Source organism: Falco naumanni, chromosome Z (assembly GCF_017639655.2).
Source record: "Falco naumanni isolate bFalNau1 chromosome Z, bFalNau1.pat, whole genome shotgun sequence".
Classification (NCBI taxonomy): domain Eukaryota; kingdom Metazoa; phylum Chordata; class Aves; order Falconiformes; family Falconidae; genus Falco; species Falco naumanni.
Window position 1 is genome coordinate 51383385 of NC_054080.1, and position 22328 is coordinate 51405712.

Here is a 22328-nt window from a genome sequence, read left to right on the forward strand (position 1 = left end):
TTTGAGAAGAGTGGTTGTGTATTGTTGCTACCTTCTCAGTCTTCTTAGTCACCTTCACATTATTCTCAATCATTCTTGATACAGTATGAAAAGGAAGATGTATCCAGCCAAGGTGCATCTGTTTGTATCTACTTTTCAGTTTAGAATTGCTTCACAATTGGTTTTGTCCAACGAAGTTGATCAAGAATAGCAACATATGCCATCGCCTCAGAGATTTTTCCATGAGGAGTGTACTTTGGTGCATTTGTACTGGACTTTGAACTCCTGAATGAGCATGTGATTTATTTGTTTTCTGTGTTGGGATTTGTTCATCTTCCTGATGCTGCTCAAACAAATACAAACCTGAGTGACACTCCTTTGGGCTCAGGGGTGTCTGAGGGTGTGTGTGTGAGATGGAGAGAAAAGATGATCAGCTAGTTTAAAAATTAAGAAAAAAAGCTTTATTACAGCAATGAAGTTCTATGCTGCTACCCGATTCCTCTGCCTCTTAGAAGTGCTCTTTGTGCAAAAATGACTGCAGGTCAAATAGCAGGAAGGTGCCAGTGTAAACAGAAAGAGAAACCACCTTGGTGTTCAGCCAACTTTAACTGAAACTGTACTCTTGCTTTTTATGTGCAAAATGTTGGATATTTCAGTCATGAGGGAGAAGTATCATTTAAAACAGCACAAGCTCAGCCAGTTGTGTTCAGAACAAGCGAGACTGATGTCAGTTTACTAAAGTGTGGCTGCCTTGTGCCCCATCTTTAAAAGTAGTTTCAGAAAAGCATTCATCTTGTTGCTCCCTCTGTGTATCCAATCTGACCCACAATGACTGACATTGCTGAATGCAATTCCTTCAGTTGATGTTCATTTTCAGTCCTGACCTGGTTTATACAGTGTGGCTACTATGCTGTTTAAGACTTGTCCAGCTTGCACACAGCTGAAAGCCAAGTAGGAATTGTCCACTTTATCAAGTGGGCAATTTGATTAGTTGCATTTCGTTATGGCAGGTAGTTCCATTACAAACATCTGTTCTCTGTTAAAAAAAAAAAAAAAAGGTGGATTTTCTTTAAAGACTATGTTTTCCTATGTCTTCTGATAATTCTGAGGTGACCCGCTGCTTTGAAAGGCCACTGCTTTCCAGACTGTGATGGAGAAACCCTTGTCTTGTGGGTATTGACTTCTGATTTTTTAGCTAAGTGACACTGAAGTTGGATTACTAACTGATCAGCAACTCGTTACTTAACCAAATTTCTAGCAAAGCTGGATTCTACTTTCCCAACTCCTGTTTTCTTTTTGGGATATGGAGGGGTTTATCTGACCAGGTCACCGACATTAGTAAAGTTCTTGAATGTGGCTATGTGGGTAAGATTTGAGTAACTAAGTCTGAACTACTGAGCTTGATCTTTGGCTTTTGACAGCTAAGGTTCTTCATCTGCCATGGAAAACATCTAGCAAAACACAGCTCCTCCAAAACAGCCACCAATCAGCCTACTCAGCTCTCTGGAAAACCACTGATAATTTATGCAAATATTCTTGAGAATGATTTTTAAAAAGCCAATGGGTTATATTTGTAGTTCAAACCAATGAGTTTGAAATAATACACAAGCACAAAAATATGTGCATTTTTTTCTTTTAGATAAATTAATCTTGTATTTTAGCTTTTATGTAAGAATTGGTTGTACTGAGGAGAACGGAAGTTGTGCATTTCAATTCGGTTCTTGCTGCCCCAAGGCTGTTTCTGTCTCTGGGAAGAGGAAATGATTTTCCTCTTTTGTAACAGCTACATTGTCTCCTTCCCCTTTTGAACTCTGTGTTTTTCATGTGTTTCTAGGCTACAAATCATTAAGACCAGGATCCAGTGTCACAGAGGCAAATAAAATGTGTGTAGGTGATGGAGAAGAAGGGTTTGGGAATGCCGTCTTCCTCTACTCTCCCATGTTGTTTTGCTGCCAAGACAACATTGAAGCACCTTTTCTGTCATATGTTTGGGGATTTTTGACAATAAGTGTTAAGACATAGTTTAATTCCCAGGTTACTTTTCTGTTCTGCTGGTTTATAAAGTGAACTAATCTTTTCTGCAAGAAATGGCTATGTCAAGTCTAATGAATTGGTAACTAAAAGTTGCAATTTTTAAGCTCTTCATAGTAGAAAGTACTCGGTATTCTGAATAAGTATTAGGAAGTGAAAAGCATCTATGTTTGTGAAATGAAAAGAAATCTGAATGTTATTTTGCTCATCAATGCTAATTCTTTACATGAATACTTCATTAATTAGCTCAAGATAAGTGGCATATTAGTTTCAGGGTTCTGCTGTACTGCTGAGAATTACATTCACTCTTAACACCTGGAAAAATATGCAGTCCTAGGTGATGTTTTCTCATGCTGTTGTCGATTTAGGCAACAGTTGAATTCTGTCCTTATGTGACACATAAGGACATTGATCTGATGGTTAGGACATAGGAAAGGTGTCCATTACAGATTATGCTTCATAGCTCAAGTTCTTAGAATTACTTTTTGGTTTTGTTTGTGCTTGTTGTACCTGAAGTTTGTAGATGTGTGTAGACATGTTACCTTCTCTTACAGCAGAGAGTAATAAAAACAATTTCTCTTAGCTGAATGTATTTATTTTTAACTGAGCAGTATCTCAAGCTGAGCTTTCACAACTTCTAGATGAGTGAGCTTGCACTGTTCACCTCCATCATTCTTTTTGTGAAGAAGTCATTTCCGATATTTCATGCTTCAGTGGAGTGGTTGGGGAGTGGGTGTTGGTTAAAGCAACAAGGTCAAATCCAGGTATGTGAAAAAGATACTTTGTTACAAGGAGAATGAGCATACTTTTGCTGGGAAAGCAGCATTTGGAAACTACTTGGAAAGGAATATATATGTGCATTGCTGCTTTGATTCTATGAAGGGGATTCTGACAGTAAATTCGGTAGTGTAAAAGCATTGGTGGCTCAAGTTATAGCCCATACGGTAATGTCAGAACTACAGAGAAATGCTCCTTGTGTAACAAAAACGGTCTTTCATGAAACTTGGCTGGTGTCAAACCTAGTAGTTTGTGCTTAGCTGAACTGTTACGCTGTGTGCTTTTCAGACTCTTAATTTGGAGACATGAAAGACAGTGTCTGTGGTTGTTCTTGCTGGTGTGCTCCAGTAGTTAGCACTCTGCCTGAAAGATGTGAATTTGAGATAGCAGAAAACAGTAATGATGAAAACTGAAGTTTACAAGAATCCAAAGAGGTTTTGCCTCGTACTGATTTTGTTTCTGTGAGTTTGTTTGTATGGGCCAGAGATATAAGTACTTCTGCTGTCCTGCTTTTGGTGAATCAAAGATTGGAATTTTAAGTAGCTTTTAAAGTAAATCATGTGTTATAGTTCTTAAACTATTTCATGGGGTCTTTTCTGTTATCTTACATGTTTATTGATATTTAAGAAGGCTGAATTATAGGAAAGTACAAAATTTTACAGTTGAACACTAAAACTTGTTTTCTGCTGGTTGCAGATTAATTTAGGGATCATGTGCTGTCCTGGTTTCAGCTGAGATGGAGTTAATTTTCTTCTCAGTAGGTGGTGCTTGCTGTGTTTTGGATTTGGTGTGATAACAATGTTGATAAAACACAGATGTTTTTAGTTATTGCCAAGTAATGTTTATATTAAATCAAGGGCTTTTAAATTTCTTAGGCCCTGCCAGCCAGAGGGCTGAAGGGGCACAAGAAATTGGGAGGCGACACAGCTGGGACAGCTGACCTGAACCAGCCAAAGGGATATTCCATATGGTATGACATCATGCTGAATATATATAAGCTGGGGCAAGAAGAAGGAAGGGGGGACATTTGACATTACGGCATTTGTCTTCCCAAGTAACCGTTACATGTGATGGAGCCCGGCTTTCTTGGAGATGGCTGAGCATCTGCCTGCTGATGGGAAATGGTGAATTAATTCCTTGCTTTGCTTTGCCTGCATGTGCGACTTTTGCTTCCTCTATTAAACTGCCTTTATCTCAGCCCACAAGATTTCTTACTTTTATCCTTCTGATCTTCTCCCCTATGCCACTGTGGGGGGAGTGAGCGAGTGGTTGCGTGCTGCTTAGTTGCCAGCCAGGGTTAAACCGCAACAAGTTAACAACAGGAGTTCATATTGAATTTATTGTCAAAATGACCTTTCTGTCTGTCTTAGGATTGTTGCTTTCCATAATACAACCTTAACCTGTGTGTTTGATTTCTTTGATTTTTACATGGGCATCTCCTTATTTGAGACTGACTTAACCATACCAATCTCTTAAAGGGAGTGTAATTTTTCTTATTCTGATGTGTGTTCCACTGATTCTTATGGGTGAACATTTCATTGGCATTATGTTCATTCTGAGAGTATTGATTAAAAATTGCATTGAACAGAAAGAAGCCTTGGAGAAATTCTGTTAGAAACAATTGTCTTCCACTGATAACTGCTTTTCCTCTTGGTTACTCAGCTAACTCTTAACATACTATATGTTTTATCAGATATCTCTTAGAAGCCAGATCAGCATAGCATGTAAAAAAAAAGGGCTTGTCAAGTCTGAAGAGTTTGTCTTTACAGTTCCTTCCATGAAGAGAGGTTTTTAATATTCTTAGATCATAATTTTTTGTTCCAACTGTGTCAACTCTGCTGCAATTATTTCTTAATTAAATACCATTTTTGTGGCTTTTTATTTTGGTGAGTTTTTTTGTCTTGTGTTTTGCTTTTTTCCTGAGATTGGTGTGATGTTAACCAGTTCACAGTAACTGAGGTCTTTCAGTTGCTTGTTGCTTGTTGTGATGGTAGCACTGGGCTGTTCTAGCAATTCTTTGGCTAAAGTTTCAGATTCTACTTGAAAGACTAAGAAAATCCCAGTATTTTTATAATGCAAATGGAAAATGCTGACAAGAAGTGTGTACTGGGAGTCAGCTTGCAAGTCTGGGGGATTTGCTAATTTTGTTGCTGTTTACTGGGGAGATTTTCCAGACTCTGTTAGCAGTTCTTAATTAAGTCAACTAAGGAAAGAGATGGTATATTGTCCTCTTGTATCCTTGAGTAATATTCTTAGGATCTTGCACACTGCTATAAAATCCTCTGAAGTTTTAAATGCCCAGTGATTTTAAGTTGTTGCTTCTGTGGGCCTGGAGTTTAAAACTTTTAGTCACCAGTTTCTTTGATTAATTTTTAATGTATTCCTGGCTAAGGCTAATAAATATTTATGATGTTGCATAGAAAAAAAAGAGTATGTACCTCGACTTTGTTCAAAAAATATATATTTTTTTTTTTTAAATTCTGTCCCATTTTGGTAATAGAACTGTATGGTGGCTACTGACTTGCAGAAACTATCTGGAAGCTGGTTCCATTGTACAAACAAAGATCGTATGGAAGGCCTCTCTTCCATAGTCTTGGTATGAGTCTAGTATGAGTGTTGTAAATCAGTTCCTCCTTACACCTCCCCCATTCTCTCCCCATGGTCAAACTTTTTTCCTGTATTCAGTATTATCAAGGAAAGAGATTTAGTCCATATGCCCCCAAGCACTGTGTAGACTGTTGCCGTTTCAGCTAGGTCTGGGCAGTTTTAGCCAGTGGTAGTAGGGCGCATCTCCCTGGCATTAGGAAACTGCTTCTGAGCTTGTCAACCAAGTTTAATTTAAAATCCCTTAATTCTTGTAAAATTAATCCCTGTACAGAATGAAGTTAACTCTTGGTGACTGGTCACAAGTGGTGTTCCCCAGGGCTCAGTCCTGGGGCCAGTCCTGTTTAATGTCTTTATTGACAATCTGGACAAGGGGACTGAGTGCACCCTCAGTAAGTTTGCAGGTGACACCAGACCGGGGGGAGTGTTGCTGTCCTTAGGGCAGGCAGGCTGTGCAGAGGGACCTGGGCAGGCTGGAGCGATGGGCCGAGGCCATTCCTGTGAGGTTCAACAGGGCTCAGTGCCGGGTCCTGCCCTTGTGTCACAGCAGCCCCACACAGCGCTACAGGCTGGGGCAGAGCGGCTGGAAAGGGCCTGGTGGGAAAGGGCCTGGGGGTGCTGGTCCACAGCCGGCTGGGCGTGAGCCAGCAGTGTGCCCAGGTGGCCAAGGCGGCCAGCAGCACCCTGGCTGGTGTCAGAAACAGTGTGGCCAGCAGGACCAGGGCCGCGATGGTCCCCCTGTACTGGGCACTGGTGAGGCCGCACCTCGAACGCTGTGTTCAGGTTTGGGCCCCTCACTGCAAGAGGGACGCTGAGGTGCTGCAGCGTGGCCAGGGAAGGGCAACGGAGCTGGGGAAGGGTCTGGAGCACAAGGCTTATGAGCAGTGGCTGAGGGAACTGAAGCTGTTTAGTCTGGAGAAGAGGAGGCTCAGGGGAGACCTTAGTGCTCTCTGCAACTACCTGACAGGAGGCTGTAGACAGGTGGGTGTCAGTCTCTTCTCCTAGGTAAGAAGTGTCTGGACAAGAGGGAATGGCCTCCACTTGGGCCAGGGGGAAGTTCAGATTGGATCTTTGGAACAGTTTCTTCATTGAAAGGGTGGTCAAGCATTGGAACAGGCTGCCCAGGGAGGTGGTGGAATCACCATCCCTGGAGGTGTTTAGAAAACACATAGATGTGGGGCTTAGGGACATGGTTTAGAGGTGGACTTGGAAGTCCTGGGTCAGTGGCTGGACTTGATGATCCTAAAGGTCTTTTGCAACCTAAACAATTCCATGAGCACATGGTAATTTTCATGTGAACACAGTGAAGGATGTGTTTTACTTCCTGTTGGTTTGAGAAATTTTGATCTCTTAGTGGAGCCTTTATGTAGAATCCAGCCACTGACTTCCAAATGGGCTGCTGTGCTTCCCACAGACAGGTGTAGGCAGAAAGTGTGCAGGGTGGCATGGCTGTTGATAGAGGCTGTGTTTGCTGTCTATCACCTTCACCTAGCATTCATTTTTTGAGGGGAAGGATGGTATGGGGCTGAATTACAGAAGACAAAAATAATTACATGTACCCATAGTTGAACAGAAATTTAGATAAAAGTATCAGGACTAAAAACGTCTCGGTGTATGTGTACTTGCTAGATATGTAACTGTCTTCATAGATCCCCGTGCTTTGCAATATCTTAGTATGTGGGCTTTCCAGGGAAGGGAGTTACTGTTAAATTTATGGTTCTTCAAATTTTTTTATTTTTTTTTTTTTTTTTTTTTTTAAACTGTGCTCTATTTAGTGCCTGCAAAACAAAGTTGTGGCTAGGCAGGTGTAAATGTGGTATAGCAACAGTATTTAATTTTGGTTAGTATTATTTCACCATCATGTGTGGTCTCGTTTGTCTGTTGATTCAATGTGCAGCCTTACTAATCTTATGTTGATACTTCTGAGATAAGGCTGCGCTTCCTCCCAGCCTGCCCAATCCAGTATGGACTTCAAATCATGGCTAGTGTTTCTAGATACTATTTGACTTAGTTCTGAAGTTATGTTGTTATCAGTGGGGAGAATCTAGATTGTTAATAAATTGGTAATAATCAAGGCAAGCAGTTGTTCCACTTTCCACCAGTGTATTACAGCAGAAGTACAGTCACTGATAAACATGCTATAGTAGCTTAAAGGTCTCACTTGCATGTTGTTTTTCATGAGGCTTTGCAGGTGAATTGTGGTTGGCTGTGAGTGGCTTCCGCTTTTATTGCTAAAGAAACTGTGGCCAGTTTTTCTGCAGTAATACAGTGCCCATTTATGTCGCTGTCTGACTTTCTTGGATTTGCAATACATGAATTGTCTCCAAGTTGTGTAAACTTAATTCTTTTCACACCTGCTCACATCTTGAAAATGACGCATCGTAAAGATGTGAAACACTATAGTGATCAACCAGAAAAAATGAAGATGATCTAATTCAAGAAAATAGTAATTTGGAGACATTTTTACTTTGTCAAAACTTGTACCATTTTCTTCCTTAAATTTGTGGAAAAGTCTGAATCAGTTTGTCATGCCATCTAATGGAAGTTTTACATACATTTGTGTGAAATTCTTGGATGGATGTTCTCTGGAACTGCAGCATTAGCCAGCATTGTATACTAAAAGACTGTTGTTTAACTGATACTTTTGGTACCGATGTTAATGTTAATATATTTCTTTTGAGTAGAATGCCTGGAAAAAAAAAGCTGTGTTACCCTTTTTGTGGATTTAATTGCAGTTTGTATTTTCTGAAGATTTCTGGTGAAACAAGGACATCCTGGAGCAGGACCTCTGGGACTTGCTGCAGGATGGACCAGAGTCAGGTGAAGGAAATGAATGAAGGACTGTTAAAACCTCAGTCTCTGTCAAGTCTCCCCAGCCATGTAAATAAAGGAAATTGTATTCCTATGCTAACACTGCTGAAGTGTAGAGGTCACAAATATGGCTGATATAGTTGCACATGACTTTAGGCTTGAAAGAGTTTTTGTACAGCCTATCATCAGTTATGTATTTAAATTAAGTAACCTGCTTTTCTGTAGACTGAAATGAACAAGCGCCTCTAGAAATTTATGATATTTCAGCTGTAGCAGCTGGAAGTTGCTGTGTTGGGATGAGCAGTTTAGGATGGGAACTTTACTAGGCTTTAACCAAATGTGCAAGAAGAATGTGTCTATCCATGTTTTTGGGCTGCTTCTGAACTATGAAGAATGGATAAACTTTATCAATGACTTGATCATTTTTTTTAATTGATATAACACATATTATGCATACCTATACACATTTGTATATTATATACAGCTTGAAGTCTTCAGGGTGCTCTCTGTATTTTGTGTAACACTTCACTTTTTTTTTTCTCCTCTTCCCCCCGGCCCCCCCCCCCCCCCCCCCCCCCCCCCCCCCCCAACAGTCTTGATTTAGAAGTAAATTTTAACAGACTGCTGGAGAAAAGTGAACATGTTCTGAGTATTTCTGAAACCTTTCATATTTTGGTATGGATGTGGTGAATCCCAGAACTTCATCTAGGAGGAGCTGTTCCGAGTACTTCAATTCAGTCTCTTCCCTTACATTTTAGGATTATAGAACTTTTTTTGCTGTAATAGGCATGGAATGGAGTAGCGGATGACTGCTTCTCTTTTAGTGCCTTCAACTTTCTTCTATATATAGGGAATCTGTGAGTGTGTAGAGCCAACTACAAACTTGTGTGAGACAGTTAAGGACATGAAAACAAGCTTATCAAGTTGATTGCCTTCTAATACATACCCATTTTGCATGTGGTGGGAATGGTGAAGCATGGAGAACTTCAGAAAAACTGCTTTTTTTTAGCCTGGAAGAAGTCACCTTCAGCAATGTTTTTAGCTCTATTGACAGTCTCTTCAGAGGCTGTAATTATTCCCAAGAATACTAAGGTTATAGTTAATCTTCTAATGTTTAGACGTGTTTCACCAGTGTGAATAGCAGGGAACAAAATTCAGTAGCAGCCAGGCAGAGGTGGCCCTTACCTAAACAGGCTGTGAGTTACCTCTCCCTTTCTTCTTGTATGTAGCTGCTGCTCTTGGGTTTGAAAGAGGTTCATGTCACAGATATTTTTACAACTTTATTGTTACTGTTCTTTGTAAGTTCCTGACAGTTAAACGTACTGTGACTTTTGCTTGTCAAGTTTGTTCTCTTAGGAAAAATGGAGGTGTGCTCAAAAAGCTGTCAGTGTGCTTTGTTTGTTTGTTTTTCTGAATATCTCCTCTTGAATCTAGAAGTGGCTCGAGGAGGCAAACAGTTTTCAGAGAAGCACTCTTCTAGAAGACTGATGATTTCTGTCAGTGTCTGGGGGAGACATGAGTAACAAGGTTTCTGACCAGGGTGTTTGTTCCTGTTGGTTTCTGTTCAGCTTTTCAAAACTCAGTTCAGCTCTACTGAGATCAGGCTTCATTTTATTGGCCTCTGAAGTTGATTACTGTGTTCTTCATGGTAGGTCTTGTTCTGCCTACTATAGTATCATCAGCCAGCAAATTTAGCTTGAAAGAGAGCATTTGGGCAGTCTGTTAATAACACTTATTTAAATATATTCATGTTACTCCTTGGTAGTGGCAGCTGGAGGCAATAAAGAACATGCAATTGCAGTAGTTTAAAACTGACATAATAGTATATTCTATCTGTGAAGGATGAAGTTTGTCCTTTTGCAATAGTTCGGTTTTTTTCTTCAGAACAGAATTTTTTCCTCAGTTAAAAATACAAGTAAAGTAATGTTTTTCTGGAGGGTGGATCACGGTCCCATAGTGTACTGCTGAATTTTTCTTGTCCCAGAGAAACAGTATCTAATGCATCATTATAATGCTTGGTATTTATCAGCTGCATTTTCTGGTGAGTTTGCTGACAAATGCAAAATGAATGAAGTGAAGGTCTGTCTTCTGAAGTGTTGCTTGAATGTTAGCTTCAATCTCGTGTTATCATGCTTGAGGTAATTACCACCAAAACACTAATCCTCCACCTTACTGCCAGTGAGTCTAACAATATTCCAAGTGTGTGGGTTGTCTTAGCTGAGTGGACAGTCTTGAAGTAAGCTGCAGTTGGTGTTTTGGGAAGGCACTTAAAGTTGTTTCTTCTGTTAGTGTTGGTTTTGGTTTGAAGACTTCTTTTTGGAAGCTTTGATGCAAGCGCTGTAGTGCTTGTATCATTGGTGGTTACATACCTTGAGGATGCTCTGTGAGATTTGTATTATCCTTTGCACACCAAGTCAGTGATATTCCTGGGATATGTTACAATTTGGAACAATTTGTTCCATCATGCTTCCAGTTTTTTTGATGGAAAGAGTAGCCATAAATGGGAAACAACTAAGTCCTTGAACAGAAACTAAGGTAGCAGTCTTTGGCTTGGAAAATGGATGATTTGGATAATAAACCAAAGATTTTTTCAGTGTCTTAAGTGTCAAGGAAAGAGCAAGTGTGAATAGATTCTTCACTGTGTTTCAGTTGAAAAGCTAGAGAATGTTAAACAAAGGTAGTAGGAGCCAGGTTCAAGTAGAAATTATTATTTGCACAAAATGGCTGGCAGACTTGTGAAATTCCTTGCTGAGGTCATTACCTCTTAAATAAGAAGTGTACATGGGATCACAGGGAGTCTGGACCCGTACTTGCAACAGAGATCTACTGAAAATCACTAGATGGACAAACCACATTGAGGCCTGGAATTCCCTGAGTTGCCATAAGGCTGCAAAGTGTGGGGTGAAGGGAAAGATGCAGGAGAGAGGGCTGTTTGCCCTGTTGCCTCTGCTATGTGCTTCTACAGACCAGTTTTGGAAACTGGATAGAAAAAAAGATGATCCTTGAGTTGAACCACTCTTATGTCTGTGTATCTCTAATTTGAAATTTGAACCTAGGTTTGAATCTAGGTGGAAAGATATATATATCTTCCAGATGTTGACCAAACTGGTCACATAACTCCTGCTAATGCATGAGCTGGCTGTATATTCATGTCATCTATAATGCATCCTGGACCTAGTATATATACTCTAGCCAACCTGCATATCAGCTATACACTTAAAACACTTCATTTTTTATTTTTTTTAATGTGTAGATACACTGGTCAGCTAGTCCATCCTGGATGCATCAGATGGGCTGCACGAACTCCTGAGGTATAAGTCTGCATTGCTCTCTGTGATTTACGTGGTGGAATTTTTGGAGTCTGAAAAGGAAGAGGTCTTTGGTTTAAGTTAGCTGTAGTCAGATGTACTGGGCCTACAGGAAATGTGTCTGTTTGGGTAATGCTTTGCACTGAAAGCATAACAAAAAGCCAGTAGACTGTGAATGTTCTGATTATTACTGTACTATATTATTACTGTATAATATTACTACTACCACATTATTCTGTATTATAATATAATGTGTTATCTATACTAATACGCTATTATATATTTTATTATTATATAATACTATTAATTTATTACTGTATGTTGCAGAATTAAGTGCTATCTGGTAATGATAACATTCTGCTGTGTTAGAGTTTCAAATCACGTGCACATTTGATTCAGTTTTCTTTTCTTTTGCAGGAAAATTTTGAAGATGCTTTTGAAAACATCCCCGTGTAAGTAGAGTTGTTTAAAATGTGTATGTTTTTATTAAAACTACTTATACAGCAATGAAATACCATATGCACACCATTCCAGGGAAACATAATTTTATATGCGCTGACTACATTTGCATTTTCCAGCACATTTAAGATCCCCCGGAGCTGGGAAATGGAAGTGTAATTAGGTTGATACATGTGATGAAGTATTTGTCAACAAATGTGAAAGTTGTAAAGGATTAAAAATAGCATATTTAGTAACTTCTGGTCACATAGTGATAGCTCTGAACATCCTGCATGGTAAAAAAAAAAAAAAGACAGCACAGCATTAGAGGAAAAACTTTCTAAACCAGTTCTAGACCCGAGAGCAGTAGCTTTAGACTGAATTTAATTGCCAAAATATCCATGGCCTTGGCAAATTATACATTACAGGTTTGACAGACCCTGTATTTGTATCTTACCTAGAGTAGTAAGGTTTGTTCTCCATGTAAAACTTTAGTTGAAAAATTAAACTTAGCACTTCCTGAGGCTCAGAAGGAAGGAAATGAGAAGTTTTCAACATGAGTAGATCAGATTCTTATGTTGATTCCTTTTTCTTTCTTTGACTCTAGCATGTATGATCTCTGCTGTATGATCAGTTAACTTCTCTTTCTGGCACTTGTTTCTCTCAGGACAGGGAAGAAAGTGACTCTAACATTTACTTTATGAGAATATTTATCCAACACTCACTCCTTCTATGAGGGTGATGTTTTATTGTTTTTATTGATAGCTGAGCTGGGCATGAACATTTATTATTGGCATGCAGAGATTTGAGTTGTTCTTCCTGAATCTCTCTTCTGTGCTCATAGCTGTCATATAGAGACTTTTTATAGTGTAGAAGTTAGACTGGTGGTAGTTTATTCTGCCTGGTATTGCTTCTGTCTGTAATAATCATTATACAGAAGAGTAAATGCAGGATGGAGAGAATATTAGTGGGACAGAAATAGTGTAGTTACTTGTCTCTAGCTGAACGTCTCTAACTGTGGTTGACGTCCTCGCCCGCTGGCCAAAAATGCAATGCATGTGCTGTTACATTCTTGCCTGACTCTGGTATATGCATATTCTAAAACTAACTTCCATTTGTTCGGGTTTCACAGCCTTTAGTTCAGCCTGTTTCAGTAACATAGGACCACCCACAGTTCTTGTTCAGATAGTCCTACACAAGCCGAAGAGATAGTACGACGTGAGTAACTACATTGGCTAAGCTCTTGCTCATCCTTGCAGATGTCCTCACGACCTGCTTACCTCTCCTGTCATCCAGCTGTACCTGTGCCCTCCTTGCTCCTGGATGGGCAACAGATGGCTTGATTTTTCAGCAGGCCAACAAAACAGAATATTCAGTATTACACCGTAGCCTTTCCCTCAGTGGGTATCCTTCAGGTATTTTTGCACTCTCTAAATATTAATTTTAATTGTTTTTTGAGACCACTGTGTCTGTACCAAATTTGGCTGATTGAAACTGGCCAATAGGTTAAAATATTAAGAGTGTGATTGGACAGTGGACATAATTATGTATGTTGTTTCCTTTGAAAATGAGGTTCATAGAGAGGCAGTTCTGTTTGTGTATTTGAGCAGTAAGAGCAGGATAATCTCAGCTGGAATACTTGATGCTGATGACTTGCTCTATGTTTAGACAATTAGCTGCTCTGCAGTTACAGAAATTATATAGAAATGTGTGTATTCTTTTGTATCTGTGCAGGATTCTTCACTTGATTAGACTCTATTCTTTTGAAGGTACAGCTGTTTTTAAAAAGTATGGAAGGAACTGAACCTGCCTCACCCCCCTCGGGTCTTTTTGTGGAAGTCTTATCTTCCTTCAAACTCTTTTGAGTGTAGTTTTCGAATGACAGTGGTAGTTTGCCTGAGGGAAAGCCTTTCCCAAATCTAGTGCCATGTGGTTAATTCTAGACAGGGAAAGGTCAGGAATAATGGTAGCTTTTCTGTTAATAACATAGTAGTATAGTAGTCATATTATTCAATGGTGACATTGAAACAAAGAACAATGATCTTAAACCTTTTGATTTTGCTGTTGATAATGTTCCTTTTAAAATTCTCCAATGTATCAATGTTTCAATCTCTTTTATTTTGGATAAGAAAGTCGCATCATTACAGCTCTGTGATGATATACATAGCATAGGTTTGAGTGGCTTATTGCAGATTGCTTATACCCAATTGAATTTAATTAAAATGGACCTTTTTATAGAGAATTGTGTCTACAAAGACTGTTGATGTTTACTTATGAGATCATAGCTGGTTCAGATTTTGTCAGAACTTGTTGGTTTAGAGAATTTGGAAAGAATGTGTGGGAACCATGTCTTCATAGTATTTCATACATCATTCTAATTCTTCATGTAAAACATGTATAGAGTAACACTGCTCTGTGTATTGCTCCAGTAAATGCTAGCAAATGGGTTTGCTAATCTAGCTTGGCTTTAACTGGCTTTGTTCCTTAAATATTATCACTTAACTGTAGATACCAGGTTGTGCAGGTTAGATGTTAAAAGGGTAACTAGTTATCTTAATAGGGTAAAATCCTGCCCTAAATCTCTAGTGCTGGCTGTTGTATATGAGGACAGGTCCAGGAGGAAATAAGTCTTTGCTCCGATTGTCTAAATGGATTAGATTCTTTATCTAGACTCTTGTGATCATCTACTCATGGTGGAAACTGTAGGTATACACATCAGCTTTGAAACAATTTTTGTAATAAGCCTAAAATACTTGCTTTGTAGAAATGTGGAAAGACCATTAAATGGAGTTCCACCTGTAAATGAAGTTCTTTACTCACTGGCTCTAAAGCCAAAGAAAGGTAGATTAGTCTGCCATTTTGCTTAAAGCAAGCAGTAGTATTTCACCCAGTATCCTCTCTGTCAGGGAGTTACTAAGTTTTTGAAGTATGGGCTTGGTAGTAACTTTTGATATAGCATCTTCAACCTTACAGAGAGGATAGGTGGGATATATGTGAAAATAGATTTGCCATTACATGGTTGTGTTAACTGAGAATTGGTTTCGGATTGGCGTATTGTGTTGTAAAAGGAACCAAATAACTGGAGACAAATGGTTTGTTCTGTTTTGGAAATTCAGGTGTCTGCCAGGAGGTTTTGTGATGATCAGCTACTTTTTACCAAATACTTCCCTATGTTTCCACTGGAGTGTCTGCTTGCTTTACATTTAAAGGGAAGTCTGTTTCACAAAGTAACCTAATGCTGTCAACTGCCAAGCTTCTACAGGTTCAAAGACATACATGGATGGAACAGATTTATGTGTGTATTGTTCTTTTATTTAATTTTTGCTAAAAATGCTTCATCCGTACCTGAATCCTAATGTGGAAAAACTATGAACTTTAACTTCAGTTTTACTGAACAAGATAATTCTCAGCTTCTATGACTTTTTTCCTATGTATTTTTACTACCTTAATTTCCTCCCAAATTATTCAGAAATTCTTTTTGTGGAATGCAGGGATCCAGGTTTTCTGTTGCCAAAGAATGATTTTTGTAAGTTATATCATCTTTGGTTTTACAAGAAGATTAAAAGAGGTTTGAGTTCTCAAAAAATTTTTAATCACCACAACTTACTGACCTTGTCACTGCTGTTTCGATTTCTCTGTATTTTATCCTCTGAAGTTCTTAATTTGTTAGGAACTTGTATGAAATTTGGATTTCCTCCCATCTCATTTGACTTACTGTTCTTTAAAATATCATCTTTATGTGACATGAATAAGTTACCAAGTTGTTATGCTTTTCCACGGTGCTGTTTGTCACACGGTCTTTGTCTTTGAGATAAAGGCAAGATGGTGTTTTCAATTACTGCCCCATTATCAGAGGCTTGTGTAAATGAATAGCAACATTTAGAGTAACTGTATTATGTACCAATCATACAGTAGCTGCCTGGACATGTTTATAGCAAATGTTTCTTAGTTGTCTTTGGGAAGAAACATAGTAGTCTGCCTGACTGCTGCAGGTGGTTCATGTGCAGAGGAAGTCTTCCTATTGTGCTATCTGTATAGAAATTTCTGACACCAGATCCTGAGTGATAGCATCAGTGGAAACAGAGTGAGATCTCATTTAAACACATTTAAAAAAATAAACTAGTGAAAAGGTGGAAGCTAGAATTCTGTAGAAAAAGCAAACAGGTGATTTTTGATGAATAATGGAATTCTTGAGATTTTCCATCTTTATGAATTTCAAAAGAAAGAGACATATTTCATTGCTATATTATCATTACTCTTTTGCATTTCCTTTCTCTACCCATAGCTGGATACTGTTAATCCTTGATCCTACCAAAGCAGCTCTGTGTGGTATTACTAGGGTGACAGATTAAGGGCCCGAAGTGTTTAAGAAAGTTAGAGCAGGTTATCCTTGTAATCTCAGAAGTGTAGTTAAGATTTCAGTTTTACCTGCACATGTGTGTGTTTTGCTGGTGAATGAAATTGAACAGCTGAGGAAATGGTCCTAAATTCAAATCTGAATTTGGAGAGAAAAGAAGTGCTTGTCTCCATAAGTTTGAACTCAAATTCTGACATTGTTTTAAGATGGTGAGAAACAGTTGTGACAGTTTAAATGATCATAATTTTATTTTCTTATGTTTGGTCCTCAAGGTCAAAGGAAAAAATCCAGTAAAGATGATTTTTGTATCCAATAAATAGTATTTTCATAGCTACGTAAATACAATGCAGTAACTACATAAATATGGCACAGTAGCTACTTTATATTGCTAGTCTTAAGATTTGGAACTGCAGTAGTGAGACAACAGCCTAATCTCACTAATCCTTCTCTACTCCAAATTGTTCCTGGATTATAAATTGTTTGAATTTAAGGGGTTTTAAGTGGGCAATAATTATGTCAGTCCTAAACTCTTCCATATTTATTCCAACTACACTGTTTGCCTCTGGTGTAAGATTTCTGTGTGTGTTTGTATTTGAATAGAAGCCTTCAGGCCACATTGTGCATATTTCTATATTGGTATCTTCTGTTGACTTTGAAATGTGCAATTCTACCTGTGTCCATAGCTGCTTAGAAAGCAAGGAGGGCGAAAAACAGGAGAGGGGGGATTGAAAGAAATAAACCAAAACCCAACCCAAACCCAAACAGAAGATCTTGGGGGCATTCTACACAAAACTACCTGAAACACTGCATCTCTTCCACATAGGCATACATGCAAGCTGTTAGTGAAAGGCTAGTGCACAGAAAGGTGCCACAGCCTGGTTTTCTGTGATCCAGTGTTCACCAAAACAAGTTTGTCTTAATTGAGTTCAAGTATTTGGGTTGCTGCTTGTGGCTTGCTTTTTCATAAAAAATAAACTAACGCTGTGGCTGTAAACTCCCATAATAATAATATTTTTGGGGTGGGGATTCCTGGGGACTGCTGGAGCCTGTCAATTATCATTGCGGAGTTTCGATGTTGTGCTGGAATACATGATCTGCTGATCATATCTGTTTTCTTCATGTTTCTTTCAGGTAATTAATGTTTATCCTGTACTTTAATGTATGACTGCAAATAGTGTTACACAGTCTTTAACTTGAGAACTGCCTTTTCTGAGTGACTTCAGAGACTTTGAAAGGGATGTAGACTCTTAATGTTTTGGATTGGTGGTACAACCTTAAAGTCATTAGTGCTTTAGTTAAGAAAAAGATGAGCTCTAACTCATAGATTAAAAACCCAAAAACTTGTAGGTTATGACTTGCTCAGATACTGTGAAGGAAGGTTGTTTTTTGGGAGAAAGGATTGAAAACCAAGTTTGCCACATTCTTTATTTTAAACTACCAAATGAACAAAAACCTCTCTGGTCTTTAATAATGTTGTGTTTGAGTAGTTGTTTTCTTTTTGCCCCACCCCACCACCCTGTCCCCAGTGGTTGAAAACTGTCTGAGAGCATTTTGGGAAACAATGAGTGGAAGGTGGCCTGAGTGTGTATCAGTGGGTTTTTCTTTAAGACAATCTAGGGAAAATCTTTTGAATGTGTATTGGTGTTTGCCGACAGAAAGCTTGCTTTTGTCAGTTTACTGGAAATGTGCTCCTGACACTTTCTCAGTTTTTACTGGGGAATACTTTCTGAGGCCTCAGTTGTGGACTATCTGCAATTTATGCTGAATCAATTACAGAACATTGTATGTTTTGTGTGTGAACTGGGTCAACTTTTATGTGACTGCTCAACCTTGATTAAAACATGGTTTACCTTTCATGTGCAAAAGAGATGAGAGAGATCCTGACCCTCTGACTCTCTCCCTGGCCAAAATTTTGTTAACAAGTGACAATACACATAAGCACTGCTTCCACGTCGCATGGTGGAGAATACTGGTATCTGAACTCCTTGGTCTTTACCACTGTCAGGGGGGGAGGTAGGAACATCCTATTTTAAAGGTGCTGTTGTCCCCAAGTTGCCACTATCCATCTCACCTCTGTCCTGCAAACCCTGTCTTACCTGATCACAGCCCTTGGTTTCCCCGAGTGTTTTAGAAAACACTGTGCAACTCTTTCCTAGTATGTTGCTTGCATTTTAAAAAAATAAATCATTTAAATGGCTTAGTTTGAAGTATTGCTGCTTTTATAGCTTAACACCCATCTGTAATGAGCAAATGCAAATGTATAATTTCCTGTATTGTCTTTTAAAGGATTTTTTTAAAGTAAATCTCAGTTCATGACAATAAACATAGCTAGGGGTAGGTACTGTTAGCCCAGGTGGTACAGCTTTAAAGAATACTTTTTGAAGGTAATGGTGGAGGATATAGTTTAATTTTCTGCAGCTTAGCTACCATGTGCTGAGCTTTCCCACATCTCATCTGAAGAGATTAGACCAAGGGGATGAAACTATCTCTGTTGCAGCTGTTTTGCTTCTGACTCCATTTTTCCTACTGCTGCTGATACTCATGAACCTGTTTGTTAGCTGCCTTTGTGCTATTGATTTATTTTGGTCATGGGAGTCTAGCTAAAACCTTGGATTTCTGGGGAAAAAATGTCAAAGGGTTAATAAAAAATTATGTTGAATTGAGTACTGGCAGATAATGAAAATCAAATATGAGCTAGTTTTTTCAGTGCAGCTTGCTACCAACTCTTGTATGTTTGATCTATTTTTACTGCAGTTGCATTGGTATGCTTTTCTGACTTAATGGTAGCATTTACTTTTTTTTTTGATATTCAGGAAATGCTGAGGTAACTCCCTTTAAATATAAATTACTTTGCATTCCTCATGTCTCCATTTTCTCCTTGCAGTTAGGAGTGATGGATTAGAATTAGGCTGCAGCACAGATTGGGAAAATCTCCCAGCATCCTCTTCCTGCAGAGGCATCAGCTTCCAGCATTGACTGTAGCTGCTGCCACTCTAACTGACATTTCTTTTGAATTCGGCTATGGAGAGTGCCTGTGATGCCAGCTGCTGGCTTGCGAACTTTTATCCTTTTATCCTTTTTTGCTTGATCACTCATTAATGAAACCTCATGGATATTGAGAAATAAAAACAGAATCAGTTTTCTCTTTATGCTTTCTACTGTGGTGTTTTTTTTTTTTTTGTTTGTGTGTATGTGCGGTAGAAAAGAACAGAGTGAAAGCAGCAGCAGTTATACTTGCATAAGGACTGTATTTACATACCTGAAGTTAACTGAATTAATCCTGTAAGTATATGATCTCTGCCTACTAGTCCCTGAAATCATGAATGTGGTAGATTTATGGGGTTTTATCTGTGAAAATTTACTTTGGCAGGTATGTTGAACACTTAAATGACAAAAAAAAAAAATATTTTAGATTGAATTCCTTGAAGAGGAGGAGAAAGCTGTATATTCACAATGGATTTATGAAATAATTGTTTTTTCCCTGCACTTTGCAGTGGTGAACAATGCTTGCAGAGAGCAGAAGCTTCTCTGCTGATGTCAGTGCTTTATCAGCTCAGATGCTGTAGGTTGTAGAATACTGCAAGGTGTGTATTTTGGGATGCCATTCTTTAAAATGTGGTTATTTAAGGACAGTGTTGGACTTGTAGTTATTTTCTCCATTTATAGAGTATGTCTTCTACTCCTGGTAGCTGTGCCGATTTAACCATTTGAGGTTATATAATTTTTTAAACTTAAATCATTTTATGGATGCAGTTCTGTGCTCTCTAAGTACTAAATATTAAGTATAATACAGTGTGCTTTTAGAGATTTTTACTAATTTAAGGTCTCCAACATCAAGTATAAGTTCACAGTGTAATAAATTCCAGTAATTTGGTTTGAAGTTTAGGAAGTGTCTTACTAGGATCACACTGTCCTAATTGTCTCTTTGGATCAGAGCCAATATTTGTTTGACGCAGTGTTAGTCCCATAAACATCTGGCCTGATCTGGTGTCCTACTTGATGCATGATTTAGTTCTTGTTTTTTCCATAGCAAGATAAGTGGAATTTTTTATTCATTTTGTGTAAAACTGTCAGTAAGCTGTCATTACTATTTATATGTGCTAGCTCTTTCAGGAGGAGTTCTTTCAACCTATTTTCTTGTCAGCATTTCTTATTTAGACCTACTTTCTAAAGGAAATGTTGAACAGATTTTTTTTTTTTTTGTGAGGCTCTTTATCGCTGCATATTGTATATTAAGTTTTGGCAGTATTGTTCTCTGACGTATTCAGGTGCTCATTTTTTTTTACACAGTATTGCCTGTATTGACCTTACCTATATCATTTGATATAAACTATCAGTCTGATAAGAGGTACTCAAACTTGGTAAACTCAGTTTACTTGAAGAGATCTAATGTTAAAACATAAGTCTAGAAATACTGTTGAACCACTGAGTTCTATTAATAAATCTGAGACAGGGCTGTGCATTTCCATTAGTATCCAGCAGAACAGTGTAAAGCAGACTTTTCTTCTACCTGCAAACCAACATTGACACTGCTTTGTTTTTTCTTGCCCCTCTGTCAAACTGTGGTCACTTCTAAATACCTGTGATCTGATTGTTTTGCTGACTGTTTTTAGGATTACATGTGTCTTGCAATGCTGTGTCAAATTGAAGTAGCTTGATATGCCTGAATAGGATTATTTCACAATCATTTTAATGATCAGATAACTGTACTTGCATATTCACATCGGTAAATAGTAACACAGGTACTTGTCATGCATTTTGGTCCCACAATATGGCTGATTCATTATGGAAAATTTGTATCTTGCTTCCTGTGCATGTGCAATGCAGTTTGCTGTTGAACTTAAGAACTTGGTGTCAGATGAAGCTGCTGCTGTTTGTTTTTCCCATGAGGCTGTGAAAACATCTGACTTGCAATAAATTGATTATTGGCTTACTGAATCTGATTGTCAGTCCAAAACTGAAACATTCATGAATGCTCGTGTTTCTTTCCTTTAAACAAAACAAAAGTGGCTAGAAATGTAGCCTGTGTTTTTGTGTTTTTTCAGAGGGCCTGACAGTGATGTTAGCAAAGATGGGTGCTGGTTAGCCACTACAGTGAGTTACTTTTGATGTTATTTCCTGTGGCACTTGGAACCTCAAACATTATTAACTTTGCCCTGGTTTTCTTCCACTGTGTCTATTCGGTTGCTTTGTGGCATCTGTAGAGAACTCTGACCTCACATAATCAGTAAGGATACAGCAATCAGTATTTTCTTTTGGTGCTCAGATACTGCATTGGTAATAAATATATAGGTAAGCAAATTCCACTTTTTCAATAAGAAAGACCATCAGGAAAAGTTCCTTTCATCACCTCTGCCTACCCCTTCAGTCATGGACACAGAGTAAATGGAAGCAAAACCTTTTCATTGCTTTCTTGTATTCCATTACTAGATTCTCATGAAGCAGCTCTGGACTGCTTTCTAACTAGAAGACAGATAGTTCTGTGCATGCCCCTGAAGTCTGGGATCACAAGTAAGACTCACATGCAGAATGCAAAGCAAAGAAACATTATCAATCTCCTGACAGGTGGTGGTCTGACATTTAAAGTTTAAGGTCAGGTGAGACTTATTGGAAGGAATTTTTATTTGTATATAAAGGGGTTTTTGTGTGTTTGAATGCATTTCATTCATGAGACAGTATTACAAATACTTATACAGCTGTGAGCAGTAATAAAAAACAAGACAAAGTTGTCTCCTGTATCTAAATATATATCTGTGAAGTTTAGAAAAGCTAAAATTAGAGCTTCATTTTCTAAAAAGGAAGAGAGGGCAAACACCCCTCCTAAAACGCCAGCAGCTTGTCCCCCTTCACCCAGCCCTCAAAGCTCTGTTCCTCACAGATCAGAAGCTATTGGTCTTCTGTCTCCTTGTCATTAGGTTATATGTGTTTGGTAATGTTTAATGATTGGTCAATTAAAATACTTTCCTTGTGAAATTCCAGTAGTCTATGAAAAGCTGTCAGTTTGAACATTTTTTGGCAATGCT

At 38.5% G+C, this 22328-nt stretch overlaps 1 protein-coding gene across 10 annotated transcripts in view; it reads left to right on the forward strand.

Moving 5' to 3' along the window:
• Positions 1-22328, forward strand: part of TTC39B (tetratricopeptide repeat domain 39B) — a 75105-nt gene that overhangs the window by 15081 nt on the left and 37696 nt on the right. For 8 of the 10 annotated variants that reach the window (XM_040579050.1, XM_040579055.1, XM_040579049.1 and 5 more), the window contains one exon: positions 11928-11962. In XM_040579050.1, the coding sequence (XP_040434984.1) occupies positions 11928-11962 (35 nt within the window). Of the gene's footprint in view, positions 1-11455; positions 11514-11927; positions 11963-19566; positions 19588-22328 lie in introns of those variants that run through there. The other 2 variants (XM_040579056.1, XM_040579048.1) reach the window with 2 other exon arrangements.